The 18991-nt window shown below is 47.8% G+C and overlaps 2 protein-coding genes across 2 annotated transcripts; both read left to right on the forward strand.

The window, feature by feature from the left end:
* The first annotated feature begins 6157 nt into the window (after window positions 1-6157).
* On the forward strand, window positions 6158-6700 carry ASCL3 (achaete-scute family bHLH transcription factor 3). The gene has a single exon (XM_056116438.1). It carries the CDS (start codon window positions 6158-6160, stop codon window positions 6698-6700), a length of 543 nt encoding a protein of 180 aa, XP_055972413.1.
* Window positions 6701-10758: 4058 nt separating this feature from the next.
* On the forward strand, window positions 10759-17084 carry CUNH11orf16 (chromosome unknown C11orf16 homolog). Its single transcript, XM_056116335.1, has 5 exons — window positions 10759-10850; window positions 11391-11574; window positions 12978-13119; window positions 15246-15480; window positions 16420-17084. The coding sequence occupies exons 2-5, from the start codon at window positions 11408-11410 to the stop codon at window positions 17082-17084; spliced, it is 1209 nt and encodes a 402-aa protein (XP_055972310.1). The 5' UTR covers window positions 10759-10850; window positions 11391-11407.
* Window positions 17085-18991: the final 1907 nt, after the last annotated feature.

The following is an 18991-nucleotide window of genomic DNA, read 5'->3' on the forward strand; positions in this document are numbered from 1 at the left end:
TAGCAGCTTTTCCTCTTAATTCCCAAAACTTGGAAGCAATAAGATGGCCTTCAACAGGTGAATGGGTCATATTAGTAGTCTGTACCAATCGGAAATGATATCTGCCTTGCAAGTGTGAGGTCACAGGCTAGAACCCCAGAGCAGCCCTCTCCGTGCTCACTGTTAGCACTGCAGCAGGATTTCTCAGTGCCCCAAATGCAACCTTCGGCGCACCACAGGGATAGGGCTCAAGTGTAGAGCACATGGCAACCATGTCCAAAGCCCTAAATTCAATCCAGAGCACCACAAGCCCACCCTGATCCAACACTGCAGAGTGCCCAGGGGGCCCTAACACTGCAGGGCCTGAGCACAATTAGAGTGATTAGTAATAATATAAAAGATATAGAGGAATATGAAATGTATATTATTAAGTGAGGGGAGCCAATCTGAAAAAGGTTGCACTATAGGATTCAAATGATATGACATTATAGCACTATAGCACTGTAGCATTGTCCTCCCGTTGTTCATCGATTTGCTTGAGCGGGCCCAGTAACGTCTCCATCATTGTGAGATTTGTTGTTACTGTGTTTGGCATATCAAATACTTCACGGGTAGCTTGCCAGGCTCTGCTGTGTGGGCTCTCCGAGAGGAGCAAAGGAATTGAACTCGGGCCGGCCTGGCTAGCCGCATACAACGCAAATGCCCTACCACTGTGCTATTGCTCCAGTCCCTATGACATTATAGAGAAGCTAAATTTTGGAGTAAAAAAAACTGGTTCTCAGATTTGGGAGGAAGGAAGGATTAATGGGTGGAACACCAAAGCTTTTTAGAGCAGGGAAACTCTTCTATATGACACTATAGTGGTGAAGACGTGTCACTGTACACTTGTCAATAGCTATAGAACGTAGAGCACTAAGGATGGATGTAATGTAAACTGTGACCTTCGATAATGATGTGTTAACATTGGTTCATCAATGATAACAAATGTATCATTGTGGATTGGGTTGTTAAAGTAGAAGAGGATATACATGTATCGGGCGAGGAGGTACATGGGAAATTTGTACTTTCTGTTCTGTTTTCCTATGTTCTAAAATTGCTCTAAAATGCAATCCATTTAGAAGAGACTATTTTGAATAGGCATTTAAAATGTTATTTGTTTTACTGGTTTGGGGGTGATACCAGCGGTGCTCAGGGCTTGCTCATGGACTGTGCAGAGAGATCTCTCCTGATGGTGCTCAGGAGAACACAGGGGCACCAGTGTCTGCTGTTGCAAGGTAAGTGTCTTAACCCCTGCACTATCTCTCGGGTCCAAGGTCAGTTAATATTTTTTTTGTAATGTAGGTTTACATTAACCTTATCAATTCTGCCCTTAATCTACTTAACTATTGACAAGATTAGTACATTTTAAGACTGAACTTAAGTTTCCACGAATAATTTTGTTATAAAATGACATCATCTATATGCATATCAGGGAGCCTTCCTTTAACAGAAAAATTTGTTACAAGACTTGAGTTTTGTAAACAAACCTTTCTACTTAGTATTGTTATGTGTTGTCATATCTATTAGGTAGGGGGAAAAAAACACAGCTAAACCAGAACTATGCAGTTCTGTTTAACTGTAAGCTGCTTTGCATATTGTTACTAAATGATCACCTATAAATCACATTGTCTGACCCAGCCCAAAATACAGCATCTTGACTGTAAAACTCAGGTAAGAGACTTCTCCAGGGTGACACATGGGGGGGATTAAGATGATTTTTTTTTTTTAAGAAAATCACTAATCAAGCTGATAATGCATTTTGTGAGTTACTAGATGGTTTCATTGTCTTAAACTATTAAATACACCCAAAGACTAAATAATTGAGCATTTGTAAATGATTTAATCATCTGGAGGCATGGGAAAATGGCTTAGGTCTAGATGTCAGAGGACTGGGGTATGTTCCTTGCTCTCTTGTGAGCTTTGCAACCTTGCCCAGGCACATCCTATGCGGGATTGAATCTTGGGTTTCTAAAGTCCCTTTCAGCCCTAACATTTGTATCATGCAATCACCATGAGTGCAGTTGCAGCTTTTTGTCTTTAACATGCAGTATCAAATCGCTGACATCCCTGAGAGTTGAATTGTTTGTGCTTAGCAGAGTATCTGGAATCTCTTAAGATTTTATCATTAAGGTAGCACTGTAGCACTGTCCTCCTGTTGTTCATCAATTTGCTCGAGTGGCAACCTCTCCATTGTGAGACTTCTTGTTACCATTTTTGGCATATCGAATATGCCATGGGGAGCTTGCCAGGCTCTGCCGTGTGGTTGGGATATGCTGGTAGCTTGCCAGGCTCTCCGAGAGGGGCGAAGGAATCGAACCTGGGTTGACTGCATGCAAGGCAAATGCCCTACCCGCTGTGCTATCGCTCCAGCCCATCATTAAAGGTAAAATCATTTATTTCCCAGAAAAGCTGAAATCCAGAAACCTGAAGTCTTCCCAAGATGGAAGCATTAGCCAAGCATGCATGTAGCTGTCCCCACAGAGCTGGGCATTAAGCGTGCAGTTGCTTGATCTGAAAACCACATCCTCAGTTTTGAGCACGACAGCCAGACTTCTTGAGGTTTCCAATTTTTTTTCTGATTTTTGGGTCACACCCAGTGATGCACAGGGGTCATTTCTGGCTCATGCACTCAGGAATTACTCCTGGCGGTGCTCCGGGGACCATATGGGATGCTGGGAATCGAACCCGGATCGGCCATGTGCAAGGCAAATGCCCTACCAGCTGTACTATCACTCCAGCCTGAGGTTTCTGATTTTGACCCGATTAATACAGTTTTCACTCTCTCCTTCTGTTGTGGTGACATGGCTACTGTGAACACATGATGATCTTATGTGAATGCTAGATGAACTTATTAGAAATGCCTAATAGATAAAAACTCATTTGGTGGCTCTCCAGAGATACTAGTCTCTCTTCCTAAAAAGTGTGCTTATACATTTTCTGAGATTAATTCCCAAAAATTATTTCCTAATTTTTATTAAAACCTTTTAATTACCCATGGCAAGCTCAAATGACTGAGTTTTCATCTGGATCAAAGCTTAAGATCATATACAAATCATCAGGCTATTTCCATACCTAATAGTGTGTGTGGTTGGTTTTAATGAGACCTGCCATGGGAGTTCTGTTCAGACTGGTGAGTTATAGGCTGGAGAAGCTCTGATGTGGCCAGAACTGGAGTAATATGGTTCCATACCCAAAAGTGCCACTTTTGTAGTTTTCACCCTAAAAATGCCCTTTACCCTCTAGAATTCTTGGCTTGGGAATTTCCTGACTCTTTTCTCTCAGCAACATTTCGCCATTTTCTTTTGACAGCATCTTGGCGAGTTTTTCAGCTTCCAGAGATTTTTTTAGTTTCATGTTAGTTATTTTAGGCCATTGGGTCAGTAATTTGGAATCTTTCATTTCCTGTGCCTCTATTATGATTTTTAATTGGACCAGTCACACTTATCTCATCCCCCACCCACTTATTAGGGTGAACTTTTTTCCTGGCATTTGCTCTTTTCCAGTTACTTCCTTCTTCTCCGTGACTTCTTATAACCCTTCCAACCCTCTCTTCTCAACATACACCCCTGCTGCTGCCTTTTCTATCACCACAAAAACAAAGTCAGCCAAGATAGACTAGCCAGGCTTTTCCTTGAGACTTGAAATTCACTGATTCACTAATTTTCTCATAAATGTTAGGGCTGTTTTTGTTGTTGTTCTTTTGTTTTGTTTTTGTTTTATCAGAGGAAGAAAGTCATTTTTCTGGGGGGTCACAGTGAGCATTTCATGTTGCTTTTCCTGTTCTGTTTTAGGTCTGCTCTACCCTCTCACTGTTCTGATTTCCAGTTTTTTTAATTTTTATTAGTGAGACACCATGAGGTACAGTTATAGACTTACAAATTTTGTGCTTGGGTTTCAGTTATACAATGATCAAATACCCATCTCTCCACCAGTGCCCAATTCCCACCACCACAGAGGCAGGATGGGATGAAGGGGATGGGGGCTGATTTCCAGTTTTTGAGAAAATGTGAGGTTTTTTATCAGGTGCAGTTGAGAGATTAAATACGGCCCAAATATCCATCTGTTACAGGAAACAGAAGAGTACTAATGACTGGTGCATTGGTTTTTGGTTTGTTTTTATTTTAATTTTTTTCTCTTTAATCCAATCACCGTAGTGTTGTTAGTACTCATTTGGTCACAGAGAGAAACTGGAGGTCAGAGAGGTTAACAAACTTACCTATGAATGCATAGCTAAGAAGGGAATAAGTCAAGACTGAAACTTTTTGTTTCATAAACCAAGGTTAATGCAACAGGGAAAGTGTTCTTTTTCTAAAGTACTACCTTGCTTTCCCTTAACTGGAAATTGTAGTTTCCCTGAAAATCTAAGATGACAATCATTGAAAGGTGAAAAATAGTGCTGGGTTGAGTCAGTTGGATGTAGAAAAAGGAAATGTGTTGATGTGGAACATCTTGGAAAATACACCTACTTCATTTTTGAGAAAACAATCCTGGAACTTTGGTGGTGGGTAGGGTAAGATATTTTGAAGAGGTTTGAAATTGTACCCTAAAATGTATAGCATTTTGTAAACTCATTATCTCAATAAAAAGAAAGAAAAGATACAGAAATTAGGAAAAAATGAAAGAGAATCTTAATGCAGGTTATCTTAACTCAATATGTTTGAAGTTCTAAGTTAAACTATCTGCTTTTATTTGGGGTGGGTGGTTAGCATACACTACAGTGCTCAGCATGAAAATCCCGGTGGGTTTGCTCTTGGAGCTATTTCCAGCCCCTGTAAATTGGCTTTTAAATGTTAGAGAAGTTTCTCTTTTCTAAAACTCCTAGCAAATTTTTAAGGACAAAAGGCTAATTTCTATGAGTTGGAAAGGTAATAAGAATGGTTAATGAGCTGCTCTGCATATGATCCACCCATGTTTATTCTCCCCCCACTCCCATCCTCTCCCCACTTCTCCCAACCCCTACCCCCAATCACGGAGCCAAGAATAACCCCTGAGCACCACTGGGTGTGATCAGGCTCCTTTCTGATATTTGTTTTCTGTTTTGGCATATCAGGTAGGGTTCAAGAAGGCTCTGTATGTGCTACTGCACAATCATTAACATTTCTCCAACACTCATTTGAATCTTGCAGTGTTTCAGGTTTCCCAAACCTCACTATTTGCATACATCCTCATGATCTCCATGTTCTGCCTGTTCTGTTAGTCACTTTCCATATTTCTCTAAATTAATTCCCCTTTGTTTTATTTCTCCAATAGATTTATTTTTTTTAAAAGAGCCATATATCTCTATGGGTAAATGTGACCTCAGTACAATTCACAAAATATAGCAATGTTCAGCAAACATTTTTGTTTGTTTGGGGTCACATTCAGTGGTGTTCACATTCAGTGGTGTTCAGGGGTTACTCCTGGCTCTGCACTCTGGAATTACTCCTGCTGGTGCTCAGGGGACAATATGGAATACTGGGGACAGAACCCAGGTTGGCCGCAATCAAGGCAAAAGGACCCTACCCACCGTATTATCGGTACAACCCTACAAGTATTATTAAGTTCTAACTTGATACTTGAAGACCTCCTTTAAGGGGGGTTAGAAAACGTTCCTGAACTGAAGACACTTGCCAGACTTAAGACTTCTCCGTGTAGCCCAACAAATGGAATCCATTTCTCACAAGGGAATTCCATGTACGTGAGTCTCCCTGTTACTATTCACAGAATGTTGGACTGTTGGACACATCCAGCTTTCAGAATGAGCTCAGAGATTATTCCCCAAAGTAGAACAATCTTTCAAACATTAATGTGGGGGCTGGGAAGCTCGCACAAAGGGCTGGGGGTCATGCCTGGCATGTGTGAGACCTTGAGTGTGATTCCTCAAACTCCGTGCCTTCTGGGCTACTATGGGGCATAGCCTTGGTGGTCCCTGATTGCCAGACTCAGGATCACTGGGAGTGGACTCCAGTGGTTTCCGTCATCCAGCACTGTCTGGGGGCTGCCCCTGCCCCCACCCAATCAAACACACACACACACACACACACACACACACACACACACACACACACACACACAGATTCCTGAGAAAGTCAGAGACAGCTGCATTCTTTCCATCTGGCCAAATTAATAAACTTGGTTCTGTTTCCAGGCTACGGAGGAAATGGACAATAGAAGTTACTCGACTCTGCCAGACAAACTGTCTGTCTTCTCTGATCCGGCCCACTTGCCCCTGACCAGGTCCTTCTATCTGGACCCCATGGTCACTTTCCACCTGTACCCCGAGGCCCCAGTGCCAAGCCCCTACTCTGAGGAGCTGCCGTTGCTGTCCTTCCCCAGTGACTCCCTGCTCATGGACACTTACGGTGACCAGTGTCCCTACCCCTTCCCGATGCCTTACCCGAGTTACAGAAGGTGTGACTACTCCTACGGGCCAGCCTTCATCCGGAAAAGGAACGAGCGGGAGAGGCAGCGGGTGAAGTGCGTCAACGAAGGCTACGCCCAGCTGCGACACCACCTGCCGGAGGAGTATCTGGAGAAACGCCTGAGCAAGGTGGAAACCCTCAGAGCCGCCATTAAGTACATCAATTACCTGCAGTCTCTTCTGTACCCTAAAGAGGCTGAGACCAAGAATAACCCTGGGAAATCTCCCACCAGCGTTGTCAACCCCAACCGTCACACAGACCCCATTTTTAGAATCATTTGATTCAGTGTTTCTGAAATAAAATTTTCCCTCCTCAAAATGAGGTCTCTACAGCATATTCAATAGCTTTTCCTGAGTGTGATTTCTGTGTGAGCTTGTAGGAGATCAAAGGCTAACCTATGCTATTTCTTATCGAGGTCTCAGATGCATTGAAACATGATTTTATAGAGACTGAGAAGATGCTTCTTAAGCTTTGGTAATTTCTTTCAAGAACCTTAGGGCCCTAAGGGGCTCAAGAAAGTAGAGTGGATGAGACACTTTCCTGGCATGCAGCCAACCCCAGTTTAATCCCCAGCACTGCACATGGTCTCCTGAGCACAGAGTCAGGAGTAAGCTCTGAGCACTGGGGGTGTGATAAAAAGAAACACTTTTTTTTTAGAAACACTTTTGGGGATCGGGAGTACACAACATTCTCTGGACCTGTCATCTTGCCCTTCTCGGATTTTGCCATTTTCACAAAAGTAAAGTATGACCTGTAAAGTATGACTACTCAATGCTTGTCATTGTACTGGGCAGTTGCATGCTAAGCAGTCCCTGTGAACTGCCCTTGCTTTGTTAAACTTGGTGGGCTTTATTTATGTTATTGAATTTATGGGTTGTGCAATATATGGATCAGACAAGGGCCTTCCCCAGGCAAGATATGAGCTCTTCCATGGAGCCACATCCCAGCTTATTTATTTACTTATTTACTCTTATGGTGCCAGGACCTCACACATGCAAGCCGGGACTCCACCGTTGGGTGATGCCCCCACACTGGTGGTTTCTATGATCTGGAGTTGATAAAAATTCTGCACCTGACCCATGTCAGGATGAGGCCACTGAAACACAAAGAGTTACCAAATCTGATGCCTTTGGATGTTTTATTTATTGAATCACCATGAGATACACAGTTACAAAGTTGTTCATGATTGGATTTCACTCATACAGTATTCCAACAACCCATCTCTTCACCAGTGCACAATTTCTGCCACAGATGCCCCCAGGCTCCCAGTTTCCCTCTCCTTCCCTTCCCCCACCCCCAGCTGGCCTAATCTCTCTCTCTCTCTCTCTCTCACTCGCTCTCTCTCTCTTTCTCTCTCTCGCTCTCTCTCTCACTTTTCCCTCCCCCAACCCTTCTTTTTGTACACTATGATTTGCAATACTGTTACTGAAAGGTTATCATGTTTATTCCTTTACCTCCTTTCAGCACTCAGTCCTTGTCCAGAGTGATCATTTCCAACTATTATTGCCATGTAGTGGTCCCTTCTCCAACCTAACTGTCTCCCTTTGAAGTTATTTTAGCTTTGTCTTTCCTGCAAGCTGAAGATCTCCTCAGAGGCTCAGTGCAGAGTTTGAAGAGGGCAATCGCTCTGGAGTCAAGCTGCCTCTGATTAAACCAGAGGTATTCAAACTTATTTGGCTTTCTGCTCTCTTTAAAAAATAATAATAAAAATAATAATCACACAGAGCTTCCCTGGAAATCTGCCTTCTTTAAGAGAACAAACAGGAAGTGCCCCTCCTACCAAGCACCCTGGGTTTCTATGGCTACCCCAATCCTTCCAGTTGCCCCTGGGGTGGGCTGGGGACACTGCCCATTTGGGGAATCAGTGCTTTAAATTATGATTCTGCTGCCTTTTGTCCAGAAGCAGGAGCTGAGATTTTAGGGAAACCAGCTTTAATTTTTTCACAGCCTTCTGGCTGCAAGCAAAGAGTGAAAACAGCAAACTACCGCAGAGAAGGATGATGAGAGTAAGAAGGACTCAAAACCTTTATCTGTGGCTGTCATCTCCAGCTTTGCCCTAGAGCAGCTCTTCCTTCCTGGCCAAGACAGCCCCTACTCCCCATCTTTCTGCGGCCTCCAGACCAGCCCCACTCCTAATCCCTGATAGCATTAGCCTTCCTCAGACCTAACTCTGGGTCTCACCTGTCACCAAGGTCAGTCAGGGCTTGTGCTCTTCATGCCCATTTCCATCTCTGTGAAGTCCTCCGCTCCTAAGGGAAGTCTTTATTTTGGCTTTTTGGGTCATACCCAGTGATACTCAGGGGTTACTCCTGGCTCTGCACTCAGGAATTACTCCTGGTGGTGCTCTGGGAACCATATGGGATGCCAGGGATCAAACCCAAGTTGGCTTCATGCAAGGCAAATGTCCTCCCCACTGTACTATTGCTCCAGAATCTGTGGAAGATTTTTTTAAAAATTATTTCCTGCTCCCTTTACTCACCCATTTCTGCCTTCTTCAGTGTACTGTAGGCTCTTTGAAGAGGAACAGTCTTATTAATCCTATATTCAAGCACCCAGCTGTGTCAGTCAATAGATAATGCAATTATTTTCATATTCCAACCCTTGTCTCTGTGCCACTAATGACAGTCTTCTCTCTGGTCTCAGGGTGCAGTCATCAACCAACTCCATGCTCCCTCTAATGATTCCTTAAACCATTTTATGTTATTTTTGCTGCTCAAGTACTTGATGACCATCCCATGTTGCAAATATATCTCCGTGGCTTTGCAGGCTCCCACCAGTCTGCTTTCTTTTCAATATCTACAACTTAGATTTTCCGATAACACTCTATCATCACCTCTGCCCCCGAAAATTAGTCTTGCAAGTGCATCTTTTCCCCTTACTTCTTCCTACCTAGCCTTGGAATAGTCTTTCTTTCCCCCCACCACCATTGAAATCTTGCCTGTGTTACTCAAGAACCCTTTTCTCACAACCAAAGACTTTATTGGTTTTACTTGGGCTCTATACAAATGGGTATGTGATCCCAGACAACACACATTCTCCTGCCCACGAAGCTCTGCTCAGTTAAGATGCCTTGGTCTGTATGAGAGAGAGAAATTTTGGTTCACATGACTCAAGTTACCAGCAATAGGCCTTCCTTCAGGCAGTGTTCAATACTGTCAACAAGAACCTGTTTTCTTTAGTCGAAGCTTGTCTTTCTGTGGAAATCACGCTGGTATTCCCCGAAGGCTCCCAGAATCTGGGCTTTCTTATCTAAGCCTAGGAGGGAAGGGGAAGTCTAGAACCCTACACTCCCGACATAGTCAGGAGATTCCTTCTGAGTGGAGACGCTTGGTAACAAGCCCACGCCTGCGGTCAGGGCGATGGAATGTGCTGACTGACATGCATTCCACCCCCGGTACTGTTGGTCTCTGCTAACCACATGGATCCACAAACAAACAGCAACCAGAAGGACAGGACAGACGCCCACAGTGGTGGTCCTCATCCAACCCAGTCCTGCCACACTGGTGCTCAAGGGCTGACAGACACTTCTTACGGCTCCTCCCTTGAATTCAATTCAATTCAAAGAGGATCCGAATCCAGACTGCGGGTTGATTTCTTTGGTCACCAGTGACCACCTCCCCCTCTTTTAAACTGAATCACCGTGAGATAGTTATTAAACTTTCATGATTGAGTTTCAGTCATACAATGATCATACAATGATCAAACACCCATTCCTCCACCAGTGCACATTCTCCACCACCAATGTCCCCAATATCCCTCCCACCTTCCCAACCCTCCCCCACTCTATGGCAGGCACCTTCCTTCTTACTTTCTCTCTACTTTAGGGCATTATGGTTTGCAACACAGATACTGAGAGTCCATCATGTTTGGCCTACTTTCAGCACATATCTCCCATCCAGAGCGATCCCTTCACCTGTCATTGATTTAGTGATCCCTTCTCTACCCAACTGCCTTCTCCCCCAGCAAGTGAGGCAGACTTCCAAACCATGGAGTGATCCTCCTGGCCCTTGTCTCTTACTGACCAGTAACCCTTCAATACCGACCAGGGTCACCAGACCTGTGCTCTTAGCAGAGCCAGCCCAGCCTGTGAACACAAACATGTCCACACCTTTAGGTGATTTTGTTCAAACTGTGGTCAAATTCCATCTTGCAGACTTTGCCCTCACCCAAGTCTCCAGCTTACCCACGTGGAAGCTAACCTGTAGCCTTGAATTTGGAGAACCACCCTCAACCGCACCCCCACCCCACGCCGGACTTCCGAAGTCCCCTCCAGGCACCCTGGTCCTCTTTGCACATGCTCAGTTTCCCTCGCTGGGACCGCAGCGTCCCCACATCCATGGCAACCTGCTTGGCAACGGGGAGTCGGTTGGGCTGTGGCCTGGAGCCCCAACTGTCAGCAGGGTCGGGCTGAGGCTGCAGGAAAGGCTGTGGGTAAGTCCCCCTGGGGGTCAGACCTGTGACACGGGCAGGCAAGGACAGTAAGTAGGCTGGAGAGGGAGGCAACATACGTGCCACCACCTCTGAACCAACAAGTCTACGGAGGCAGCCACCCTGCCCTCCGCGCCCAGCTAACGGGTCGGGAGAGCAGGGTGGTCTTCGGGATGGGGCCAATTTATCCTGGTTTAGGGCTGAGTGAGAGGAACCAGGGTCCTTCCACGCTCTGGGTCCCTGCTCTAGGGGAGAACGAGCCAGGTCCGGGGTTCCCATATTTTACCAACGGAGCCTAATCGAAGTGCAGAGGGGAAGTGAGCACCCAGCCAGCAGGCTGGGGGGAAGGATGCAAGGCTGGAGCTGTCTACACGCACAGGTCTCGTCCTCGTTCCTGACCCCTCGACGCCCCCAGCCCTGAGCTGAGCTGCCCTGCGCGTCGGGGTTGCCGGGTGGGGCGGGGCCGGGCGGCGCGGACGGCGACACAGCGCCCTCTGCTGGGCTGTTGCGCTGCGGCGCCGTGATGCTCGGGCTTGTTCGCAGGTGCTTTCTCCAAGGCCATGGAATCTTCCTCAAGGTCTGAGATGCCTTTGCTCAAGTACTGCAGCGTGGCCACAACCCTGAAGGCCCCCGCCTGGGCTGGCGCTGCTCCTCCCTGGGACTTCTCCTTCACCTGCCCTTTTGCCCTGCGAGCGCCCTGGCTCGGCAGACACAGTCCCCTCACCAGGTACAGGTACTGGGAGGGAAAGAGGCGTCTGGGGAGGCTGAGAGGGCTCCTTCCTATGGACCCCAGGCTCAAGGCAACGCCCTGTGATATCAAGGTTCACCTGACTTTTGTCCCCCACCTTAGAGTGGCAGATTTCAGAATTGACAAGTATAAGGTAGTTAGGCCTCGCCCCAGTGAAGAAGTTTCTAGCTGCTTCTTCTTTTTTTAAAAAATGATTTTTATACATTTTATTTTCATAAAGTAGTTCACAATAGTTCATTACAGATAATATTGAAACACCCACCCAACCAGTGAGCATCTTCCCACCACAATAAGAGGGAAGTGTGTGAAGGTTGTTGTATTTCATTCTGGGGCCATCTAAGCTCATCTCTACAAGAATACAAGCAAGTATGTTAAAACCAAACACACGTGTGCTACTTTAGGTACATCAGTGGTTCTAGTTTCTTTTACTGGCAGCTATGAACTGACCCAGAACCACATGATACAATTGAGTTTCTGTCAATTAAGTGTGAAAGGCAGTTGGGGGAAGGAACCAGGAACCGCAGCCTGGAAGCCCATAGGATTTGTGTATCTCAGGGACTCAGCTCCGTAATTCGGTCTGCCAAGTTTAGGGATACACCAGTTCCCAGCCTCTCATTCTTGGTTCACTCATCGGGAGTACCTCATTCAAAGCCAGACCTGAGCAACCTTCTATCAAGGTTTGCCTCCTGTAGGAAACAGCCGCTTGAGAAATGCAAACCCTGACTCAACAGTTCCTCTGGCTTGGCCCTGCCCACATACTTCCCCAGAACTAGCTTCTCCCTTTCCTGTTCCATCATCCTTTAGTCAACCCCTTTGCACTTCCCCTCTCAATCACTTCCTCTGCCCTCTGGCCCCACCGCGTCTTGAGCCAGTAACACTCATACCTCACACCTCATCCCCAGTCCCACATGACACCACCTTGGTCCTCTTTCCCTGCTTGCTGCCTAGTCTCAGATGCAGCATTCATCAATTTAACTCTGTTCAGGCACATCATTCTTTTTTTTTTCCTTTTCTTTTTGGGTCACACCCAGTGATGCACAGGGGTTACTCCTGATTCTGCACTCAGGAATTACTCTTGGCGGTGCTTGGGAACCATATGGGATGATGGGAATCAAACCTGGGTCAGCCGCGTGCTAGGCAAATGCCCTACCACTGTGCTATCGCTCCAGCCCCAGGTGCATCATTCTTTTGATGACCTAGAAGCAATCCCCTTCCCTGTCCCAGCCTCCCGAAGGCAGTTCTCACCAGAACCCAGAGGCTGTGCTATCTGGTCCACATGCCTGTGTACGCCGTCCATGCACTGGGGTGCTCCTCAGCTTCAACGGCAAGATCTGATGATTGTAAGACTCGCCTCCCCTTCTCCCTAATTCTGTTCACCCCAGGGATGCATCCTATCATCCCTGTCTCCACATGGCTAACCCAGCATGGCAGGGAAGAGCTGGAGACGTCGCTGACACACGAGTCTTGGCACAGAGGGAGCCGGATGGCTTTTATTACCCAGCTCAGATAAAGGCTGCTCCAGAGGTGAGTCCCTAGCTCCCCACACATCCCTGCACACTCCTCTGAGGGTCCCTCTTGTACCCAGTGTGCCTTGGCAGGTGTCTTGGCTAAACACAGATCTTCTGGGACCAGAAGGTAAAAGTCACAATGCAGTATCATTGAGTTTGCTTGTGGGTTAGGGATGTGTAACAAGAACAAGCCGAGTGGCCTACAGGACAGCAAACTGTGACCTATTGGTTCTGGACACCGCAAGTCTTTTTTTTTTTTTTTTTTTGCTTTTTGGCTCACACCCGGTAATGCACAGAGGTTACTCCTGGCTCTCATGCACTCAGGAATTACTCTTGGAGGTGCTTGAGGGAGACCATATGGGGTGCTGGAATCGAACCCGGGTCGGTCACGTGCAAGGCAAACACCCTACCCTCTATGCTATGGCTCCAGCCCCGACTGAGACTGCAAGTCTTGAGGTTAGCTGGGTGGCTTCTTTCTGAGTCATGTGAAGGAGAACCTGTCCCATGTACCTTTCCGAGTTTCTGGTGGTTTGCTGGCAATCTTCAGTATTCCTAGGCTTGTGGATCACCCTTGCCTCTGTCTCATCTTCACCTGGTGTTCTTTACTCCTGGTTCTGCTCAGGGATCACTCCTGATGGCGCTGGGGGTGGGGACGGGACCATGTATGGTGCCAGGGATAGACCAGAGGTTGGCCATGTACCAGGCAAGTGTCTTACTCACTATACTATCACTCTGGCCCCCGAGTTTCCCCTTTTGATCCAGACATCAATCATTGGAGTCAGGGGCCCAAACAACTCAGTCATACTCAGTATGGCCTTGTACTGAGTAATTGCATATGCGGTGACCCTATGCCCAAATAAGATCACATTCAAATGTATTTGGAATTAGGACTTCAACACAGGAATATTTGGGGGTTTGGTGGCATGGGGGTTGGGACTGGGGCACTGTGGTAGAGCACTCTATGAAGTTTTTGACCCCCTGCAAAAAGAAACACACACACACACAAAAGTATGTGTTGTGCACACATGTGTGTGTCTGTACCACATAGTCAACCTGCAACGATGAAGAAAATGTTCAGTTAAAGTGCTTTGTTTAGGACAATTCAGGGTGTTGAATATTAGACAGCAGCTGGAGGAAAAGAGGAATGTGTCTGTCCTGGAACACAAAAGCAAACCTGGGGGCTGCCGGGGGGCTCATGCCAGCCTGGCCTCACTTCTCTGCCATTTCCATCTGCTTTTCAGAGTCAGACTTCTTTGGGAATTACTCCCGACTCTGCTTGTGGTCACTCCAACAGACTTATAAATGCAGTTACATGGAAGGAAGATTTGTGTGACTTTTAAAAATATTGATGAGGGCCCAGAGAGATAGTACAATGGGCAGATCACTATTTGCCTTGCACGCAGCCAATCTGGGTCTTATCCCCAGTACCACATATGGTTCCCTGAGCTATGCCACGAGTAATCCCTGAGCACAGAACCAGGAGTAAGCCCTGAGTAGAGCTGGGTTTGACCCCAAACCAAAAAGATAAAAAAAAGGATGAATTACAAAATTTCCCATCGAAAGTCATCTTTCATGTAACAAATACGTGAATTCAAATGAAATGTTTGTAGACTTTTGCTCAAATGTAGGTTCTGTCTAGTCATTTGACAAAAAAGTAATGTATAACCAAACTTTCTCTTCAAAAAAAAAATCTGTATTTACAGTTGGTTTAAGCCTTTCACTTGCCTTTTCTCCCATGCTTTGTGGCATTGCTGAGGGCCATAGCCACTCCTTGCCCATGTGGGCCACGGGGGATGAATATGTCAGTGCTGCTGCATCTCACCATCAAGGACATTTCTGTGGAGAGTGCGATACATGTCAGGGAAAGCCGCAGAGAACCAGCTGCTCCTGGAAACTGCAGGCCAAAACTCTAGCCGGGAGTAAAGGAAGGGAAAGACAGGAAGTGCCACATGGGAGCTGCCCATGACAAGAGACTGCTGAGAGCCAAGCGCGTTTACCTCGGCCCCTGTCCTTATCATTCTCTCCATGACCATCACTGTCCAGAAGGGAGTTCTTGAGCTCGGTGCTGGGGGCGTTTTTTTGCTTTTTGTACTTTTGTACCTTTCGACGCCAGCTCTCAGTCTGAGTCTCTTCTTTCCGCAGCTGGAGAGGCAGGGCATCATGCTGGTGGAGTTTGAAGCTCCCCTGGTCCCAGCCCCAGAGCTGCCAGCCCAGCAGCGGGGTTTGGTCTTAGATGAAGATGTCATTCGGTTCTCACCACCCCTGGAATACGCCCTGCAACCTGGGGACAAGGTGATGGCCCCATGGGAGCCAGGCCAGCTGCGATATGGCCCCGGCACCGTTCTCTTGGACCTGGAGGCAAAAGGCCCACGCAGAGGTGAGGGAGGCTGTTCTGACAGCCCCGGTCTTGGGAAGGAGCCATGTGGCAGGGTGCAGCAGGGACTGCCACAGTTCTGGGAAAGTTGTCCTTACATGGAGTTTGATCCTGAGGGTGATACACAATGATATCAGTGGATATACAAATCTTTCTTTCGGATTATAAATTAAAAAAAATAAATCAAAGGGCTAGAGAGATAATAGTATAGGGGTTGCACCACTTGCCTTGCACACAACTGAACCAGGTTCAATTCCCAGCACCCCATATAATCTCTCCAGCTCTGCCAGGAGTGCTCCCTGAGCAGAGCCAGGAATAAGCCCTGAGCACCGCCAGGTGTCGCTCTACCCGCTTCCTTGTATTTCTGGGTTTTTTTTGTTTTTTTCTTTTTGGGTCACAACTGGTGATGCACAGGGGTTACTCCTGGCTCTGCATTCAAGAATTACTACTGGCAGTGCTCAGGGACCGTATGGGATGCTGGGACTCGAACCCGGGTTGGCTGCGTGCAAGGCCCGCTGTACTATCACTCCAGCCCTGCTTCCTTATATTTCTTAACTATAAGGACAAGGTCGCCTAAGGCTCTGCGTCTGGTTGCTCAGCTGACCCTCGAGGTGGTGGCCTCCTTCAACCTGCTCCCCACCCAGTGATCTGAGCACTGGGACAGAACAGGTGCTTCCTCCCTCAGTCAGTCAGCCCTGCTGTCATCCAGAGAACGACAGAAATGCCCTGTGTCTAGGAAGGCGTCTCCCCCAGCCCCGGGAGGCCTTGTGACATGAACATTGAGCGGGAGGGTTCCTGCAAGGACACGGGGGGCTGGAGCCAGTGCGGGAATGTTCCGGGTGGGCGCTCCAGAGAGGGGACCTCTCAAGGCTCTGTCTTTGGGGGAAGGACCCTAGTCCCACCGCTGAGAAATAGTCATCATTGCCCTTTTGTGTTATGCAGCAACTACAGAAGATATTACCGTCTGCTTCTGGAATGGCAAGATAGCTACAGTGCCTGTGGCTGGGGTCCGGGGAGTGCCCCCAGCCGTCTGGAGGAGAGCTGTGGAGAAGCTGCTCAGGGGCGCTGGCCCGCTCCCTTGGGCCCCTCGCTGCTCTGGCTGTGTCACCAGCAGGCTGCCTCTGGGCCCTCCATTCCTGGGCTCCCCTGGCCCCCCTGCCAGGTGCTGCCAGCTGCTGTGCCAAGGCTGCCACTGCTGCTGTCCCTGGGTGGGACCTGGCTGGTGGCCTCTAAGCAGGCCCCCACGGGTCACCTCCAGAGAACACCCAGAGGTGGCGCCAAAGCCCCTAGCACAGCTGTTGCCCCTCAGAAGCCTCCAAGAGGAGGAAGGAACGATGGCACCCTTGGCTATTTCCTCCTCCTCCTCCTCCTCCTCCTCTTCCTCTTCCTCCTCTTTGGATGAAGATGACTTAGAGCATGATCTGGAAGTGGGCCTCCCCCAGAGACTGATGGTGGACAGCACAGTCAACACGGACCCCCTCTTTCTGGAGAAGCCGGCCAGGCAGGGCGGCCTCCGCCAGCCCGAGTGGAGGTACTGGAGGAGAAACAGGCCTGAGCCGCCTCCGCCTCCGCGGAAGCCAGGCATACCTTCCCCGAAGCAGGGCTGAGCCCCGCTGCTCCAAAGAGGATGCCCAGAGCAGAGCCACCGTGAGGGGACTGGCAGGAACCCTTTGGGTGGTGGCCGGTGGAGGGGCTGGTCTAGAAGGGAGGTGGGAGTTCCCCGTGTAGGCAATAAAGCTCCAGAAAGGATGGACGGATGTTTGCTGTCATGTCTGCTTTTAGCTGCTGCTTTTCGTCTGTTAGACTCAGGCAGATCTGCTATTGTCCACTTTTGTTGGTTCTCCTGGGTCCCCACTTTTTTTAGGGGAAGGCTTGATTTTTCTCTCTAAACGAAGTCAAAGCACCTTCATATAGTAAGCACCTTAGAAACATAGAAACTGGTTTTTTAAACATGAATAATTGGTCTTTCTCTCCCAGACGGGGCCTTAGTACGAGCTGGGAAAGTAATGTGTTGCATTGGGAAGCTCCTCCTTTACAACTTAATGGACGGCAGAGCGGAGCTGTCATTGGTAATCTGCAGCTGTTCCTCAAACTTATTGCTGGGGGAGGGGAGCAGATCTCACAGTGAGGCTCATAAACGCTAGTCCCAAGTCTCAGGGGGCCATGGTACACCAGAGATTGAACTTGGGGCACCCGTGTGCAAAGCTCCGCGAGACATTTCACTGGCCCTTCCCCTCCACTTCTTTGCCTTTCACTAAGCACCATGGAATAAGGCCTCGTAGGCTGCGGAGTGTGTCATGATATACCCGGTGCCCTGTCTGTCTAAATTCCCAGGGGGGGCTTTGAAAGAGCAGCGGCCAGGGCCATCTGGCAGAGGAGGCAGGGGCAGCAGCTCTGATAAGTCTGATTGGAGACTAGTTCCTTGGACTCCCTGAGAACACTAAAGCTCAACGAAGCCAGGACTACTCACTCTGCAAGGTTCAAATCTACCACTGTAGGAGCAAGGAGATATCTCAGTAGTTTGATTCCTGGCATCACCTGGTCTCCGAGCATTACTAGATGTGGTCCTGGAGGCTGCAGTATTCCTGCAAAGGCCCAGGAATACCCACCACAGCAGGACCCAAGTGGCATCACACCTTGGGCCCTTGCATTGAGCCAATGCCCCGTTGGCTGAGAATGGTTGGTGAGGCCCTGGGCCTCCTGAGAAATGCTTGGGAAGCCCCCTGCCCACACCCCCCACCCAAAAAAGTCTACACAGTCGAGGGTTTAAGAAATTCTTAAAAAAAAAAATTGAAAAATAAATTCTAGGCACTGATCACATTGGGACCTGTTGTGAGTCCTTGTTTAAAGCCCAAATCCCATTTCTAGGACAGCTGCTCAGACAGAGGGCTTTAGTAAGGGGGTAAGGATTTTATATGTCTTGGTTTCCAGAAAGTGGAATTATTTCTACAAAGAGAAACTTTCAGGTGACTCCCTACACCCCTGGGCTATAAGGATGGGGATAGATCCAGGTTCACTGCTCTTTTTTTTCTGCGAAAGATGAAAATGTGGGATCTCCAACACCCTCTCTCGTCCTCACCCCCACCCCCACGAGGAAATAACTAGAGGAACCAGAATGGAGCTGACAACTGAGCTCATCCTCCCCTTTCAGTGGAAGTTTTATACTGAAAAGAGAGAGGTTTTCTTAGTAGAAATAGGAAGATATCTCAAGATTTTGTGATGTGTCAATGGGGTCTTATAGTGGGAGGCCTTGGCAGAAACTATGTGGAAACAGCAATTTCTACCAGAGTTGCCCTCATCTAGTGGTAGAGGAAATGGTTCTAAAATTTTGTTTCCATGCAAAATTCTCTATAGCGTCCACTGCCTTCTGCTTTAGCCCAGCTTGGAAAACAAAAGGTAGTACCTACCCCATAGAGAGTGGAGCATGTGTGTGTGTGTGGGGGGGGGGGGGGCGGGGGCAACCGAGCCTATGTCAGGCCCAATGCCAGAGAGAAGAATACCAGTGGGGGTAACC

Source organism: Sorex fumeus, unplaced genomic scaffold, assembly GCF_029834395.1.
Source record: "Sorex fumeus unplaced genomic scaffold, SorFum_2.1 ptg000030l, whole genome shotgun sequence".
Taxonomy (NCBI): domain Eukaryota; kingdom Metazoa; phylum Chordata; class Mammalia; order Eulipotyphla; family Soricidae; genus Sorex; species Sorex fumeus.